Source organism: Protopterus annectens, chromosome 2.part1 (assembly GCF_019279795.1).
Source record: "Protopterus annectens isolate FY-2018-M chromosome 2.part1, PAN1.0, whole genome shotgun sequence".
Taxonomy (NCBI): Eukaryota; Metazoa; Chordata; order Ceratodontiformes; family Protopteridae; genus Protopterus; species Protopterus annectens.
The window spans coordinates 691927309-691945797 of NC_056729.1; the positions used below are offsets into that span (position 1 = coordinate 691927309).

The window sequence follows — 18489 nt, forward strand, 5'->3', positions numbered from 1 at the left end:
GGTTGAGACAGGCATGTGAGAGGTACCTGCAACCCACTGAAGGCCTGTTCCAGTAGGTGCAAGATTTGCAGACCCTGTCAGTTCTGGCACTCTAGCTACTGGAGCCTCTAGTCACACACCAGAGCAGCCCCTCTCAAGGTCAGTCGAGGGGGGGGGGGGTAAGTGAGGTCCAAACTGGTACCTGCACTTCACACCTCTGCGTATATCTCTGCCAAATTATGTCTAGTCTCCCCTGCTGTCAGCCCATTATGTTCCTGTCTTAAATTTTGTCAAATCCTTAATGCTTCCATAACCACCTTCCCTTACTCCTTCCCCAACTTCACTCTTAAGAAAAAATGGAAGGATCTATCCCCAACAAACGTAGTGCCGCTCTTTTTTCCACCTCCTCCAGTGCAACCCTCTTCATTTCATCATTCTGTGCCCCTTGTCTTCTCTTTCCTCATATCCAACTTTCCTCCTTCCCAGCCTTATAAAAGACCAATCAGGGTGAGCACAAAAAGGACACCCTTTGAGTGATCAAGAGCTGCACTCAGTAGACTTCTCCACAGATTCTCATTAAGAAATCTCAAGTGATCATCACAGGCTGACTCACATAGTCACAGAGTGACAGTAGCCAAAATGAACAATATAGATGCGAAATCAAAAACTTGCCTATTACAACAGTGTAAAAAACAGAAGTAAAGAAGTTTTCTCCTCTAAATAACACTGAAAACTTTGTCTTTAAACACCCCCTTCACTGGTATCATGGTACTACCGCAGGTTCATCTGTAAACAAGTTCTCAAGGCCTTGAAAGACAAGGTTTTCAGCAAAACACTCTATTGTGGCATAAAGTCAGTAAACAAAAGATGCATCCCTTTGCAAATCCAAAACAGCATAGCATTTTCCTAAAGGTAAATGGCAATAAGAGCCAAAATAGTAATCAAAAGCATAACATTAAAACTGGTTAAGAATTACCTGGAATATGTCTAGTGGAAGTCTCTCATACCAATAAAATTAAATTAATGCACAGAACTATCGATGCTTTAACACTGACACTTACCTGGTTTCGTCACGCGACACAGGTTTGGCATGATCAGAAACAAACATATCGTGGGTCCTCTTCAATGACCTGAAAATCAGGGTGTGCACGGAGTGCTTCTGTACCTCCTGTAAAAACATTTCTGCTTTTCAGATCTACTGCAAAAGGCATATAATAAACAGACAACAGAATTCTATAAGCAGCTTTACAATACAGTTCATGTGTGAAATATATTAGCTCCCCCACCTTAAACTAATGTGTTTCGGCTTTACACATGCTAGAAACCTTCTCCTCCACTTATTTAACAAGCAACATTCAACACCAGGGCCTTAAACAGCTCCAGACATATTTTTTATTTATATTAGAAGTAAAGTAAGGACTACTTTACACAAGTTGAATCAGTAGCAGTGATTTTTGTGCCACTAAAGTCTAAAATGTAACAAGGCTCCATTAGAAAATCACTAAACTTTTTTACCTCTCTTCGGATCTACAAAATGAGACAATGCAATAGCTTGAGTACAGAGTGGGACAGCATCTGCTCATCACAATACTGCAAGTACCTTTACTACAAGTGTCACCGTAACACATACTGTACACCATTTGTTAGTGAAAGTGTACTATTGCCCTGTCTGAAAAAAAAAAAATTTAAAAAGTCACCACCATAAAACAATAATGCACTATATCATGTAACTGAGGAGGTTCTGCCATAATTACAACAGTCCACACACAACACAGTCTTGTTCCATATACTTCATAAAAAACTGACAAGCAATTAATCCCATCCAAGAACACTGCTTTAACAACTGTCCAAGAAGGATGAACAAACCAACAGAACTTCTCCTCACAAAAAATGAATTGCTTATACAACAAAAAGACAAGGGACACAAGAGACCAAAGCTGCAAAGGGGCTGAAAAGTACTGTAAAACACAAACAAAAGATGCATAGACACGGTGCTGCTGATTTCAAATTCTGGTAGGAGACACCAAGAAATTAAACAAATTTATTTCAGAAATAAGCAAGAATGCTGTCGAAGACATTAAAGTAGAGCTATATAAATTGTTGACTGCATACACAACTGACACACTAAACTTCGAATGGTTGCATCATCGAAGTGTAGAATTGAATGGGAGCCTGACATCATGGAATAGTGAGGAATGGGGTTTTGCCCTTTCCAACTGTATTGCAATTGCAAAGTTGCTATATATAATTAGAAGGAGTTGGGAGTGCTGGGGTGGGCCTTGAAAAAAATATGTTTTAGAAATTTTTTTTGTCATTTTCAATGAAGTGACAATTTGATGCTTTGGTCTCAATGTTTAGTGTGTTGACAATGTGAAGTAAACACACACATATATATATACACACAATATATAACATATATATATATGATTTTATATATATATATATATATATATATATATATATATATATTCACACACACACAATATATAACATATATATGATATACATATATATATATATATATATATATATATATATATATATATATATATTATACATAATTATATATATATATATATATATATATCTATATATATATATATATATATATATATATATATATATATTATACATAATTATATATATATGTAGGTCAAAACAGCAAATGCTTTTTCTGACAGTGAATAGCAAATGATGATCATATGATCACACGTTATTTACAATGAAGTTTTTGGCTGCAGCCTTTTGCATGGGATTGTGGTACAGCGGGGTAGGGGAATTTGCACTTATCCTGCTGATGTGCGATTTCGGAGTTGATATATATAATTAACAAGAGGTGTGGGGGCACAGCCTCCATGTGGTGGGTGCAAGGGGGCTTGCCCCATTGCAAAACATGTTTTAATTTTTTTTGTTTTAAATAATTTTAGATTTGATCTAAAATAATAGTTATTTCATAGTTCGTTACTGTGTATACACTCACCCATATATATTTATACACATATACACAGATACACAGACAGACACAAACTGAGGGTTTCAACATATGTCAAGTTACAGTTCTGGTCCTTGGCAAACCAGATGTAGTCTGGCTAAAGACTGGGTAAACTGTCTGCACTGCCCTAGGAAGGGAAGGGGGGCAGTTATACTATAAAGATCTTAAGCTAAATGGGAGAAGCACTTTGTGGAATGTGTCAGTCAACAAAATCCACATGCTGCGTGCAGACTTTTCAATATCCAGTTTTTATTAGAGTGCATAAGATTTTGTCAAATAGATATGTGCCTTGAGGAAAGGGTCCTAGGAACTGCCCGGTATGGCTACCCTGAACCCCATGGAAAAAGCTGTTAGCTGCCAGTCGTGCACTCCAACACATTTACACCCACAGCAAACCTCATGTTCCATGTACATTTCATACTCAAGAGCATTTATTTTTATTTTATAAATTTACCAATGGAAAAGCCCACTGGACAAAGTAGTCCCTTTTCAGGAGTGACCCTGGAGCATTACCTGCATAAGTGACTTGCTCACAGTCATACAGAAGGCAAAAGGAGTTGGAATGAATCAAACCCTGTATTTGGGAACAGGGAGCAGCACATGAACAGTTAAGTGCCTTACTCCTCTATGCTAACTGCTAGACCCACTCAGCTTATTAGAGAACAATCTCAACATTTTACGGCAAACTCCATATGGACTCCCACTTAAGGCATTATTACAAACATACTTAACAGATTGATTGTTATCAATATGTGAAATCTAGTGGAGTCGGAAGCAAAAACACTATTTGTAATTTGCAAATGTGGCTAGAGATCCAAAATGAAGCAGCTAAGAGAGAGCTCAGAATTTCACTAATCAGTTTTTATATTAACAGATAATGTATGGAGACCTTATATTTCTTTCTGGCATCTAAATCTATCCCAGTAACTCAGGAATTTGGAATACAGCTGTCGACTTTTTAAATGTGCATGTGGTTAGAAAACTTCAGCTTGAGATGTAGCAGTCTCCCTTGCCATTACTTGCAGCCTTTAACTTTAAATGGATGGAAAGTTGGACTGACTTCATATCTCCTAGGAATTTACTTATTTATTTCCAGTTTGACTACCCAGGAAGTCCACTGGGTCTAGAGAGCCCGTTTTCAGTGGAGGCTCAGGGAGAAAAGCTCCATGAGAGAGATTACAGTAAAGATAGTAGTCCAATAAAAATAAAAGTTGTTGTTGTTGCGTCTTTCGGCTTTTCCCGGTTAGGGGTCGCCACAGCGAAACTCCAGTCCGCTAATGATTGGCAGTAGGTTTTTACATGCCAAGTTGCTGGCCCTGAGACACAACCTTCAACGAAGGTACGCCCATTCACGCATGTCTCCACTCAGAAGATGCTCTAGCTGAGAATCGATCAGGACGTCGTACTGTGAGGTGACAATGCTACCGCAGCACCACCACCGCAGTTAAGTACAAGTACAAATATATATCAAATAATGCAAAGCGTTGGCAATATTGCCCATAGTGCAAAAATATTGTGTAGATACATTTTAACAAATTCACACAGTTAAAGTAAAAAGCTATTTACAATTAAGTGTGAGAGATCGTATGGGAACTGGCTACAGAAGGTTAAAGCAAGCTAAAGAAATTATGGGTCACATGCTTCATACAGAGGCTGTAAATATTACACTTGCTCTGTTTTGCTTGGCTTTTGATAGAACTCTACACATTCCTTCACTTTACAATTCTGCAAAGAATTCAGGAAATAGTCTATTCAACTAATCTAGTTATTAAAGTGGAATTCTAACAGCTGTCATTGCAGGAGAATACAAAGCTTCACATTCTAGAGCCAAAACACTTTAAAATAGGTTTCCAGGATTTAGTTTCCATTTATCTATTATTTGCTTACCGGGTAGGTAAGCTAGTCTACTAGGTTCATAGGTTCATAGATTAGTACTAGGCTAACTGCCCTTACGAGTCATTTTAAGCCTAGCCAATTATCCCTTGTGAGACTCAAACCCTGCACCATGTGTTTGTATGGCAAACACCTTAACCATTAGGCCACCCTCCAAACCCTAATCTTTTTCAGTCATAACCAGGAGAAATTGTTAAAGTTTTTACTGTTTTTGACATTAGTATACAAATATTTACAGAAATGTATTCAGCAGCTATCTTGGCAGTTGATGCAAAAGGTTAAGGCTGTGAGCTGTAGTTCCTATGGTCCAGGGTTTTATTCCCTCAGCCCTCATTTGCCTACTGTGAGACCCTAAGCAAGTCAATTAACCAGACAGTGCTTGGGATCAACTCAATGGTCCCCTGAACTGCAAGCCTAGTAACTACCCATAAACCTATGCATGTACAGGGTAAACTACTTACACATGCTAATATGATGGGTCAATTACAATAAACAGTAACTAATTGTCAGAGGGGCTATAGAATGCAGTTGAAGTACTTAATAACTGATTTTATTAGCCAGCATCCCAAAAACAAAAGCAAGCAACTTTATTTTTTGAGATGATCTTTTAATGCTGATTTGAAATATTCTAGCGTTGCCTGACTTTTGACTTCATTAGGGAGGTGCTTCCAGGTGGAAAGACCAAGAAGTAAGAAAGCTCTTTCTCCTGTAGTAGTTTTAAAGCATGGCTTTGCTAGGATAACAACTTCTTGAGTGCCTTTCAGGGAATAATTTTGCTTTCTAAGTGAAAGTATTCTGTTCAGAGGTGGGGAGCATCTAGGTTTTGAATAAGAAAGTACTTGGTAGGAAAGTTGCTCTATATGAGTCAACTGCACTTTTTAATACATCTCAAATCTCCAACACCCGTCCTATGTGGACAGGCTCAAATCACTATCACTCTACTCGGTATCATATAGCTTGTACAAAGATGATCTGTGTCTCGCCTACAAGGCAATCTCGGGCCCTGCCTACTAGAGATGCTCCACATCCGTAAGTCTAACTCCTCATGCATTACCCAACAGAAAGGCCTAAATCTAGTGTGTGACATTAAACAAAACCTGCTGAAGAGACAGGTTTGTCTCTCAGAGGCTGCCCAGTCTCTGGAATAGACTTCCCATACATGTCAGAATACGTCGCCGACTCTCTTCAAATGCAACCTTGATGAGTGGATGGGAAACCACAAGTGTGTCCCAGGGATTCCACCTGTGTCCTTCATTGACAGGAGCGATAGGTGCTGACTGAGGTTTCTTTTTTGGGGATAAACTCTTGGCTAAGCTTGTAAGGGCCCCAGGTCCATTAACCTAGTAACCTTCTATGATCATATAATCAGAGGTGCATTTGTGGTTCTGCTAAGAAACATATCTAAATATTTTGTTTTCTGTGGTTGCATTGTGTGGGTGTTGTAGGCAGTGTTAAAACAGAGCAGGGGTACACTACACTCAAATCTGAGAAAAACATTTTTGCAATCCATTCATGATATTTTTGGGTTGTCTGTTTAGGATAATCTGTCTTGTCTGTAATATACAACCTCACTTGTCTACATCTATCAATCCATCCATAACCCCTTTTTCCTTATTTATGCTCATGGGGTCAAGGTTTCACTTCAAAAGTGAATCATCTAGAGCCAAGGTTCACACAGCTGTGTTGCTAGCCCTGTGTGAAGGCTATCAGCCTAGCCAGATCATTTGTAAATATGAATGTTGAATTACAGACTTGTTTTCTTAATTGAAAGCAAATACTGTAAAATGTTGAACTACAAGCTCGTTTTCTTAAATGAAAAAATATGCTGTGAAATGTTGAACTTAAAACAATGTAGCAACACTGCCCTCTGCTGTAAAGAAAACTAAGTCAAGCATTTCTTGTCTGTCCCTTTGAAGTTAAATTATTTGGAGTCGATATGTCTGGAGTGAAGCATCCTGCCTATTGTTTAACTTAAGGAATAATTTCTAGAGTTTACATGTGGAATGTCTTTTATGGCTGTTGTTTCCTGCAGGTGCAAGATAACAATAATGTAGTATCTGTTAGCCTGGGAACACCAGGAAAGTGTAAAATAAATGATGTAATGGGAATCAGGACTGAAGATAGCAATTCAAACACAGAGACAATCAGAAGGCATTAAGCATTTTTGTCTTGACCATTCAACTCGCCGCACTGTCTTGCTCATATGTAAGTTATCTTAGACTTGTGTTTTCTTTTAGAAATAGCTAGAAACTAGAAAGATTAGACTAAATGTTTTTCTGTGATGTCAGAACTGTACTACTGAATTATTTTAAGTATTTCTCTGTGATCTCTGAACTCTTGATTAGCACTGTGTAGTAAGACGTATTGTGCTTTTTATTATTATTTATTATTAAATACTTTAAAAGCTTTCAACTGTGGCTGTTTTGTGTAGTGATAAGGATCCTGTATCAAGTCACTCTAATAAGCCTCGACTGTTTAGTCATACTAACAATTGGATAATAATATTGCACAGTAATAATTGGACACCCTTTTAAGGGCCTTTGAGTAGCTGATAAATATTAGCTGGGTGGCGGCCAGTGGTACTACCGTATATCTGGGTAAAAGGGGCACAGCTGGAGAACCTGTACCAGCCTTCCCCAGAAGTGTCTGTGTGGTCGTATAAACTCTTATCTCAAAGTGTGTGTGGGTGTGTGTGTCAGCTACTTGGGCAGGGACACAAAGCACTGGTTGGACAGAGAGGGTGCTGGAGATTTTAGCTTGCCCAGCTGGCTGAGCTCTGAACCCTATAGCTGTACCAGTGGGGAGTCTTATTGGGGACCTGGAGAGCAAGGGAGCGACCAGCCCCGGACTGACTGTGATCTCTATGTGCTCTTAAGGGAAACTGTACTTTACTGTGTGTATTTGTTATCTTTTCCTCATATACGAGACGCCCTCTCTGGTGTTAGTGGTGAGAATTGAGGCTCCTTGATTTTTGGGCCAGGGCATGGGCGTCACACCCTGATGCGACTGCTCTGCCATACCACACACTGCCAATTTACACTGTCCAATCTGCCTTCTGCAGGAAACCACAGCACTTGGAGGAAACCCACACGAACAAAGGGAGGATATGCAAACTGTACACAGAAGGCACCCCAGCCGAGAATCAAACTGGAAATCCTCTTGCTGTGACTACACACACTCCCAACCACCAACCACACACACACACACTCGCCACTCACACACACACACACACACACACACACTCGCCACACACACACACACACACTCGCCACACACACACACACACACACACACACACACACACACACACACACACTCGCCACTCACACACACACTCGCCACACACACACTCGCCACACACACACTCGCCACACACACACACACACACACTCGCCACACACACACACACACACACTCGCCTCACACACTCACACACTCACACACTCACACACTCACACACTCACACACTCACACACTCACACACTCACACACTCACACACTCACACACTCACACACACACACACTCACACACTCACACACACACACACACACACTTTATAATGTCCAATCTGCCTTCTGCAGGAAACCAGAGCACTCGGAGGAAAACCACACAAACGAAGGGAGGACATGCAAACTCTACAAAGAAGGCACCCCAGCTGAGAATCAAACCAGAAATCCTCTTGCTGTGACTATCTTGTCTGCTACACCACTATACCACCCCTCACTTCTCAACATATTCACTTTAAAATACAGTTCCACAAAAGTTCATCTTGTTCCTAGCTGCTTGCTGATATATCAGACTGTTAATGCACTGTCTGTCATGACAGATTCTGAAGTGTGATGGGCACTAGTGCAAATGATTGTTCTGTGCTCCAACAAGGTTACGAAAAATTACGTTTTAGCAGGATATTTACTGGAAAAAACATAAGTATCTAGAAGTTCTGAGCTTGCCACAATCTTGAGAAGCACTGGTGGTAATAAACCACTTCAGGTCTACTGAGTGGAAGCCTTTAAGAGTGAATTGAAGACCAACTTTCAAATGTTCCATCACAACACTGTCAGCTGCATATTCCCCCACAGTCATTCCATTTCACTTTTGATCACTTTTTTTAAAGTCTTCACAACATGTTGTTCTGTTCTTACAGCATGTTGCTTTTCTCTATTATGAATCTCCAAACTTTCAATGAACTTTGTCCTCAATAACATCAAAATAGGAACAGCTTTTGGAGTTCCCACAACCTTTAATGGATACACTACAGCATGTGTGTGTGGCCTGTCCATTAAGTGTACAGATGCACTCCCAAGTAAGTTCTACAGTGATTTCACCAAAGGATACTGTGCAGTTATGTTTCTAAAGCTACTAAGAAACCAACCCTACAAGAAAGGCCCCAGTGGCCTAATGGATAAGGCATTGGCCTCCTAAGCCAGGGATTGTGGGTTCGAGTCCCATCTGGGGTGATATAATCTTGATACAAGTGAAGCTTTCTACCTATGAACCTATATTGGATGGGAAATAGGAAATTCACCCCGGGGATCAACTCTGTGGCTCTGCTCGACAGTGGCAGAGGAAAATAATTTTCTTGGGTGGCAAAAGCCACGGTACCTTTTTGGCTGGGCTTGTATAGGCCCCAGGGCCGATAACCTAGTACCTACCTATGAACCTAAAGGTATGATAGGTTATAGTTTTCCATGATCTGAATTACATGAATTACATCCAGACATTTGTGACAACTGAAATCTGAGCTACCACTGTAGATTGCTTCTTATTTAATAACTTAACACAAGCACTGCAGCCATACATGGCACAGTACATCACACTGCAGTACTTTTTTCTTTATGTCACAAAGATGCAAGTAGAAGCAAACAAGAACAGAATCCAAGGATACCCATCTGCATAAGCAATCGACTGTGAGCTACTCCTCAGTGAATAGCAGCTGCCAACTAATACACTGGCCAACCCTGCATGTAAGTGGCATTGGGAAGCCATTAGGGCAGTGTCTGCAGCTTCACTGGACATGGACAGTGAAAAAATGAAAAGATATGCAAATGGGAAGTATCAAAACCTGAACAAAAACCTTAAACTGTAAACTAAGTAACACACGCCCACTCTGGACAAAACACCAGCAATGAAAGTGATTAAAAAATAAATAAATAAATAACTGCATTTCTATCACCTTATCTCTTGGGTCTGCATGCTAATATAAGAAAGAAAAAAATGCAAGGCAGGATGACATGCAGACCTGAACCTGTGACACTGTATGGCAAATACACTACTTGACCACCTATGCTAACAAGCCACTGGCAAACACCCCCTGCAAACACCTCCCTTCTACAATGGATAAATGTCACAGGCATGACAACAGTGTCTTTGTACTCTGTTATTCACCATTATATTGTACAGTCTTAGGTAGTTAACATGAAATCAGTCTAAGAGACTATTATGAAGCCTAGCCCAAATTCCTAGTTGCCCCTAACTACTGTCTGGTTAAGTGACTTGTTCAAGGTCACGCCGCAGGCAAATAAATGTGGACAGATTCAAACTTTTACCTCCTGGAATAGGAAGCAGTTCATTAACCAGGTCAGAGCTTTAGTCCTCTGCACCACCTACCAGTCAATAGTCACTTTACCCAGCAAATTTTGTTTGCTGGGATGGTGGGCATAGAACTCTGCTTCAATTATCAAACTGGAAGCCTCAACCTAATCTGTCTCTAAGTTTATTTAACATTCTCTGTCCTTTCCTAAACCCCACTCCCCCACCCCACCTTTTCTCCATTTGTCTCAGGCTGTCATGAATGCCTCTGTGGATTCCTTCTCAACCACGCAGACTGGTAGCCTACTTCATGGGTCCACAGCCTTCTTCATGAAGAAGTACTTTAACATTCAGCTGATTCCTATTTTGTGATCTTCTCCTCTTTTGCCCTTCTTTTCATACCTACCCATTCACATTTCCATGACATAAGCCTGTGCACTCATACTAGGTCCCCCTCCATACTTTCTGGTCTCAAGAAAAAAAATATTTGGCTTTTTTAGTGCCTGCTTATATTGTGTCTTGATCCCCTCATGCACATCTAGGATGGCTTCCCTCCAAATTATTTCCAGAAGCCCAATCTCTCTCTCTCTCTCCTGAAATGGCATTCAATTCTGAGCAAAATACTAAAGATGCTTCCTAAATAAGCAAGTAGAGTTTACATTACCTCTGTTTTTGTGGTTTAACTTCTAGGAATACACTTCAACATTTTGTTGTCTGCTGCCACTGCTCCCAGCAGTCAAACTCATGTGTGTTCAACACTCTGAAATCCTTTTCTTGATCTTCCAGCATCAGTTCCACTCCTCCCAGTTGATAGTTCACACCAATGTTCTTGGGGCTCAGATGTAGTACTTTGCACTTGCCTGTAAAGAACCTACACTGCCAAATTTCAGCCCACTTAGTCAGTCTTTTCATATTCACCCTTAGACTGACCCCAACCTTCTTCCCCTACTGCCACTAACTTTGTGTCATTAGCAAAGTAAATCAATTCTGTTCTCTGCTCCCCAGCTATGTCTAAAATTAACTTACTAAAGAGTAATGGACCCAGAACAACCCCTATGGTACTTCGACAGTCACTTTCATTATTCCTGATATAACCCATCTCACCATAAGACAGTATTTTGCATTTACCCATGCAGTCATCCACTTCCTTAGTCTTGATCCTACCCCCAAATCCCTTCAGTTTTCCTGTTATCCTCCTGTGGACCCAAGTCTAAAGCCTTGCTGAAATCCAGGTAGACCACATTCAGTGGTACTCTTTTTATTAAGTTCGTACGCAAGCCATTCATGAAATTGGATCAGGTTTGCCCCATGCTGGTTGATGTATTGGAAACTGCTTCCCTCTAGTAAAGCAACCAGCCTTTTGATAAGGGCTCTGTCCATGATTTTCCCTGCCCACTGCCATTAATCCAAAGATAGTTCTTTGCAAGAGTGGATGTGGGCAGTAGGAAAAATCTAGTCAAGTACTTCTACAGTGACCAGTGATTTGCTGAAAGACTCATAGTATCTGCTAGCACCTTGATCAGACTCCTGCAGATAACCCACAATAACCCTGTACTCCATCCTCCCTTATGGAAGTTAGCTCCTTTCAACCACCTTCCTCTACATCTTGGAATGTACCCACAACTTTCCGTTCTGCCTACCTCCTTCTCCAAAAAGTCACCCCCCCCCGCTTTCGTCTTCAAAGGCTGCTAGTATTCACTCAGTACTTCAAGTTTCCCATTCTTTGGGAAGTCTGACCAAATGAGTCCCTACCTCCCTTCCTTCAGTATAACTAAAGAAGCCTCTCCCACCGACCCCTTCTGCTAACTCCCTTTCAATGTATGCCCTTGTGGTCCACACCCTTTTGATGTCCTTTGCTTTCCTCCTTGTACTATACCTCTTGTCTGTTCTATTACTTTCCCTAACTGCTAGCTTCACCTTCCAGTGAAACGAGCAGGGATCATACTGGGAATCTTTGTTGGAATTCTCTTTTCTTACAAAGTGGGAGATAGATGCCAAGAAAAACTGAAACCGCAATGGAGATCATAAGCTTTTTTGGGGTTTATATCAGTCCATCAAAACTGCTGAATATCGAATACCAGATGTTCGAACTGTAAAGTTCAAACACTGTTAATTGCGAAGCCGCGGCCCACCGAATTCTTTCCCAGGGAAAGATTTCGGTGGGCCGTTTCTGTGGCTTTGCAAGTATCAGGACTGTGGTGGAAAATTACGGGTCGGGTTCAGGTAAGTGTGGGATTGTGTGGATGTTAGGGCGCGGGTGAGGTGGGTGTGTGATAGTGAAAGACTTTAGGGTTAGGGCAGGATAGGTGAGTTAGGGTTAGGGCGCGGGTCAGGTGAGTGTGCGATAGTGACGGACCTTAGGGTTAGGGTTTGGGTTAAGGTAAGTGGATAGGTAGTAGTGTATGTACAGTTTAGTGTAGGGTTAGACATAGGATTTTGAGTGTGTGTGTGTGGATTGATGTTGTTTTGGTGTGTTTGTGTTGGGTGTGTTTCTTGGAACAGTGTTTTTTTTTTCCTGGGGGGAAAAAAAAAAACGCTGTTTTAAGACTTCGATGTTTTTGCAGTTCGTGGTTTGAAGTTCAAACATATGGTGTTCGAACTTCAGACATTTCAGTGAACTGATATAGACCCTCTTTTTTTCTCTATTTGGTTTGGACTAAGAAAGAAAACTAATGAATATTAGCCAATTTACCAACATATAAGGAAATAACTCTGCAGAGAGTAAGACTACATGATTGGCACCAAGAGGACTGACACTATTGTGCAACAAGGTAAGTGAACCAAGCTGGAGGGAATCTGAAATCAACTGGACCAGAATGTTGGGGAAGGCCTAGTCTCCAGTGTGACAGCATATGTTATGAAGGATCCCTATCATATTATCGAACGTCCAGAAATTCAAAACCATATAATCTAATTTTTGGAAGTTCGAACGTTTTCAAAGGAGATCGCCGTACAGCGCATTTCTGGAAATTTACCCTTTTCCTCAGTGTAGTGCAATCTTGGAATCGATATATTTAATTAGCAGGGGGTTTGGGGGGTGCAGGGAGCTTGCCCCTGCAAAACCATTAAAAAAGAAAGGTTTGTTTTTTATTTTTATTTTTAACGTTCGAACTTCCCAAAATTTGATCAATACTCTCGGCCATATGAATTTCAAAATTTTCGTACATTCAATAACCTAATAGGGATCTGTTATGAGACATGCCACAAATTCAAGGAGGTACTGAATTTTCACTTAGAAATGTCTGTACAGGTATTGCACTTTGGGGGCATATTATCTGGCAGTTAATGCAGGATTAAGGCTTTAAAATGTTAATAAGCTGTTTCCTTTAGTCAAGGGTAAACAGTTTGATTCTGGAACTTTTAAGAAATGCCCCTGGAAAGGTTCACTTTGCCCAATGGGTTTATCTACTTCATTTACAGATTAGAACACATTGGACATGTCTCAGTGGTTGTCACGGTCACAGATGCACATATTCGGGGAGAGTGAAAACATCAACACATTGTAAGACAATTTTAACAGTACTGAGGTGAGATTTGGACATTGGAAGTTATGTTGTTATCTGCAGCATTTCTTTTGGGAATGTTGGATGTAGTGCATGTTACAGCACTTTAAAACTTAATAATGTTCTTGGGGAAGATACAAAATACCAGGAATGAGAAAAAGGATCCGCTAAAAAACTAACAGAGTTAGCGGAGTTGATGCAAGAGCTCTTTGATGCAGTGGCATTACTGGTGACAACTGGCAAAAGGCAGTGCTACAATAACTCAAAATAGACTCAAAACCTGCTCTTAATTTATAGCACTGGGGAAAAAAAATTATAAATATATATTTTTTTCTGCATTATTCTATGCAATTTGTACAAATGTATAATTCCTCCTTGCTTGCTTGTTTTAATTGTAATTTGTGCAATAGCTTGTCTTAATTGTTTAATTTGTGCAATTGTTTTTAATGTGGAACTTTTCTCCCCAGGCCTCCACTGAAAACGGGCCCTATGAGCCCAGTGGACCTCCCCGGTTATCAAACTGGAAATAAATATGGTTGATAACACTGTCCCACCCTCTGTGCTGGTCTAACTGTTTATACGAGTTTTCAATTCCTTGCTAAAGTGTTTTAACATGTCAGATTCAAACACAAAGAAAATATACGTCTTTTGAGAAGCATACATTAGCATTACTGTTGTATTAAAGTTACAAGTGTTTACCTATGATGCCTCTTAAAAGTAAAGTTGTTAATGTCTTTACCTGTAATGTAATTTTTCATAGTCTCCTTAGCACAAGTAGTCTCATTCAACAAATAATCGGAACACATTTTTTCAAAATGACTTCTATGTAGATACACAATGCTTTGCCCGTTATCAGCTGGGCATGTACCTCTCAACTGCTTTGCACAATGTTCAGAATTTTGCCTCATTTTTGGTTTGTTCCTCTTAAAACTTGTGGTTTTGTGGCACGTTGAGGACTGAAGTTACTAAATGACAAATATTTAAGTTTCGGTCTCTACAGTTCTCAGAAAATGCATGTTAATGCAAAACCTGTTATCCTAGCAACTTTCTAAGCTTATATGAGCAATATGCAAGATCTTTCCTACTGATTTTGGGCCTTTACCCCCCCCCCCTTTAATTTCTGGGTTTGTCTAGAATTCTTGCACCAAGAGGTTGAAAGGCATGGTAGAGCCAAATCAGGAAGTTAGTTCCTCAATCAAATGGTCATCATGGGGTACAACACGGACTCTGTCCAAAGATTTGTGGTTCCTGAAGATGGATAGTCCAGTCTTGTTATACTGATGTGTCTTTTTCTGGCACTGAAAGACCTGCAGCACTGACCTTCATTTTATTGAGAATGCTGTACAGTGCAACTGTGATCCTGGTATTTGTTTTACTATTTTATTACATTAAGATAGTATACATTTTGTAAAGGTTTCTGAGGAATGCCTAAGCAATGCTAAATGGGCTATTTCTAAATCCACCTCTTGAGTCTTTGTAAGGCAAAACACTGGTGGAGAACCATGGCCATGGGAAGTCTGTGAAAAAGACCATTCCTTGCTATTCTTTTACTGCCATTTAAAAGTGTTTGAACTGCCTGTCTGCGGGGTTTGTAAGCCAGAAATGGTTTTCTGCTGTTATCTAGGACATGCTAACTGATCCAACAAAAGGTCTGGTTTTCCTGCTGTATTTCCTCCACCCACAAACATGAAGAAACTACTGAAAGCTTTAGAGGATGCCATGGAAAGGACTAACCAAAAGCTGGTGTAGCTGCGACAGCAAACAGCAAGACTGGCTAACATGACTGCCACCTCCAAAAGTGTGCCTGCCCTTAGGAAGCTAAGCAATGAGGACAATACAGATTCCTATGTTCAATATTACATGTATGTTGTTGTATATTAGATATATATATATATATATATATATATATATATATATATATATATATGTGTGTGTCTTTCTAACTGTTTGGACCTTTTCTCCCTGGGTCTCTACTGAAAAAGGATATGTATCCAGTTAGACTAGCCCAGTCAACAAATGTAAAATAAATAAATGTTAAAAAAATTTGAAAAGGCTTGCCAATCAGGGAAGTGAGACAAAAGAATGGGTCAAAATTCTGTTTTCTCAGCTGGAGGGGGGGCACTAAAACTTAGATGGACATGGTGGAAACAGATTATGAAAAAACATAAAAAGAACTATTAGTAAAGGTTTGGGTACTTCTGAAGTACAAGCTATAAAATTTCACAGATGGATATTTATTACTTACAGACCTGTAAGAGCTTAAAATGTATTACAAAAACTGTGGTTAAATTCTGACAGCAATGCTGAATTGAAAATATTGAAATTTTAGCAATGGATAGACTTAAAAAAATCCTCTAATAACAGGTGAATGTGGGAGTTGCACAGTGGTTCCCAAGAACACTGACAAGTTATTAACTTTAGCAAAACACTTATTAGTTAATGACACATTGTTTAAATAAACTGTCCTTCTAAATCTTAAGTAGCAGCAAAAAATGTGCAAATCTCCTGCGAGCCAAAATGTAGCAAGTAATAAATTAACTTGTTTTAGATGAGGAAAGAAGAGTCACTAATATTAAACAGATCAATAGTAGTACAAATGCATGCAATTGAAGCTATTCCTAATGAATGTAATGCGATTAAAGCTAGAATTAGAGTAAGCATTACGCTACTGTATCACAACTAAGGTAATAATCTGTGCTATATTTCTGGAAACGACAGAAGTTCAGGCCTTATTGGACTCTGGAAGCTTGATTATCTTTGCCTACGGTCCGTATGTGTTGTAGCAAAGAGGGGCAGATCTAGCAAAATAAAACAACCAAGCTACCCATTTTAAATAAAATGTAACTAGCCTGAAAGAGTAGTAGGTATGTGATGTGTGTGCTGGAAATCTTTCCATCCCATTTGTTGGCTGCACCTATGTGTTGCTACATTTACAGAGACAACAGCTGTAGAACAAGTACTGCAGACCATCACTATAGCAGCAGAAAGGATGGTGGTAGCGGGCAAAATTAAAGGCTACACCAAGAAGAGTAAAACTACTAAAGTTAACCAGGGAAGAGAACCTACAGACATATCTTGTTACCATTGAGAGGTACAATGGTTCTAATGGTCAGTTTACTAAAAATAAAATGGCAAGAATATTAGTGATTGAGAGGTACAATGGCCCTAATGGTCAGTTTACTAAAAATAAAATGGCAAAAATATTAGTGATTGACCAATATAACAGGCAGTTTCTTAAGGCAGTAGTATATAACATGGATGCCATGGACAAAACATTTTGTTGCATTAGTAGAAATATTGTTATGGCAAGAAACTATACATTCAGAGGAGCAGTCTCCCCTGCAAGAAACCTGTACCAAATGTTGGCAACATACACAATGTATTAGCTATAGACATGCTATATTTTACACGTACAAAAAGGGGACACCTAGCTAGATTTTGTATTGACAGCTGTTATACTTATGAAAATCACTGCTTCTGAAAAGTTTGAAACTAATGATACAATGCCTACAGAATGGGAAATTATCTGTTAAAATAATGGAGTTGGCATTCTGTTACTATGTAACTGTACAGTTAATAAAGTGCGATGTGTTAACTGGGCTGCTTGATTCTGGCAATGTGGTCATGCTGGTGAAGACGCAGTATGTCCATTACTGACAAAGCAGTGGAAGTGGTGTGCATTCACAGAGCTAAGAAACAAACAGTCTCCCATTACCCTGCTAGTAATTTTTAGGGAAGTAGCGAGTCCTGTTGCTGTAGTACCCAATTTAACCCAAGAAACAGTCATGCAGACAGATTTTCCACACTTTAAACATCTATGGAATCTATAGGAGAAGGTAAGTCTTTTTAACTCATTCCCTCAGATGGAGCTCTTTTGCATTTCTACTCAAACTCCCAGCAGGCATAGTTTGGGCCTTTTAAAAAAATGAAATTATTGCCTCACAGTTCAAACAAATGTTCATATTTCTAATTCCATAAGTGTTACTATACAACCATAAATGGCAAAATGTTCAGCACAAAGTGGCTGCATTCATTCAATTCTAGGTCTTAAATTGGATTTTATATACCACAATAATTACAGTAAATATGAATTATATAATGTTGCATATTCAGCTTATGATATCTCAGTAACTATTTAAACACACCTACGGCCAGCAGCATTTTCTTCATACAGCTCTGAGCTTTCAAGAGGCTAAGCAGTTTTGTCTGTCATTTGACTGCTGAGATATTTAGAGAAATATGACAAGTATTACAATATAGATCATCTCTTTATCTGCACTAGACAGAGATTATTTATTTATTGCATTTGTTTACCAGGAAAGTCCACTGGGCCCTTCACTAGACATAGACTATTTATTTATTGCATTTGTTTACCAAGAAAGTCCACTGGGCCCTTCACTAGACAGAGACTATTTATTTATTGCATTTGTTTACCAGGAAAGTCCACTGGGCCTAAGAGAGCCCATTTTCAGCGGAGGCCCGGGGAGAAAAGCTCCAACAAGGACATATATACAAAAAAATATAAACAGTAATTGGTGCAGAAGTAGAAATAGTGTTACAGATAGTAAATACAGTAACATACAGAATTATAT

The 18489-nt window shown here is 39.5% G+C and overlaps 1 protein-coding gene and 1 non-coding gene across 2 annotated transcripts in view; one reads left to right on the top strand and one right to left on the bottom strand.

Annotated features, from left to right (window-relative positions):
• LOC122794901 (pleiotropic regulator 1-like) overlaps positions 1 to 18489 on the bottom strand; it is a 319076-nt gene that overhangs the window by 296004 nt on the left and 4583 nt on the right. Inside the window, exon 2 of the mRNA XM_044063497.1 lies at positions 1041 to 1147. Coding sequence (XP_043919432.1) covers positions 1041 to 1147 — 107 coding nt within the window. The remainder of the gene's footprint in view (positions 1 to 1040; positions 1148 to 18489) is intronic.
• TRNAR-CCU lies at positions 9250 to 9322 on the top strand. Its single transcript has one exon. It is a non-coding gene; the product is annotated as a tRNA-Arg (tRNA).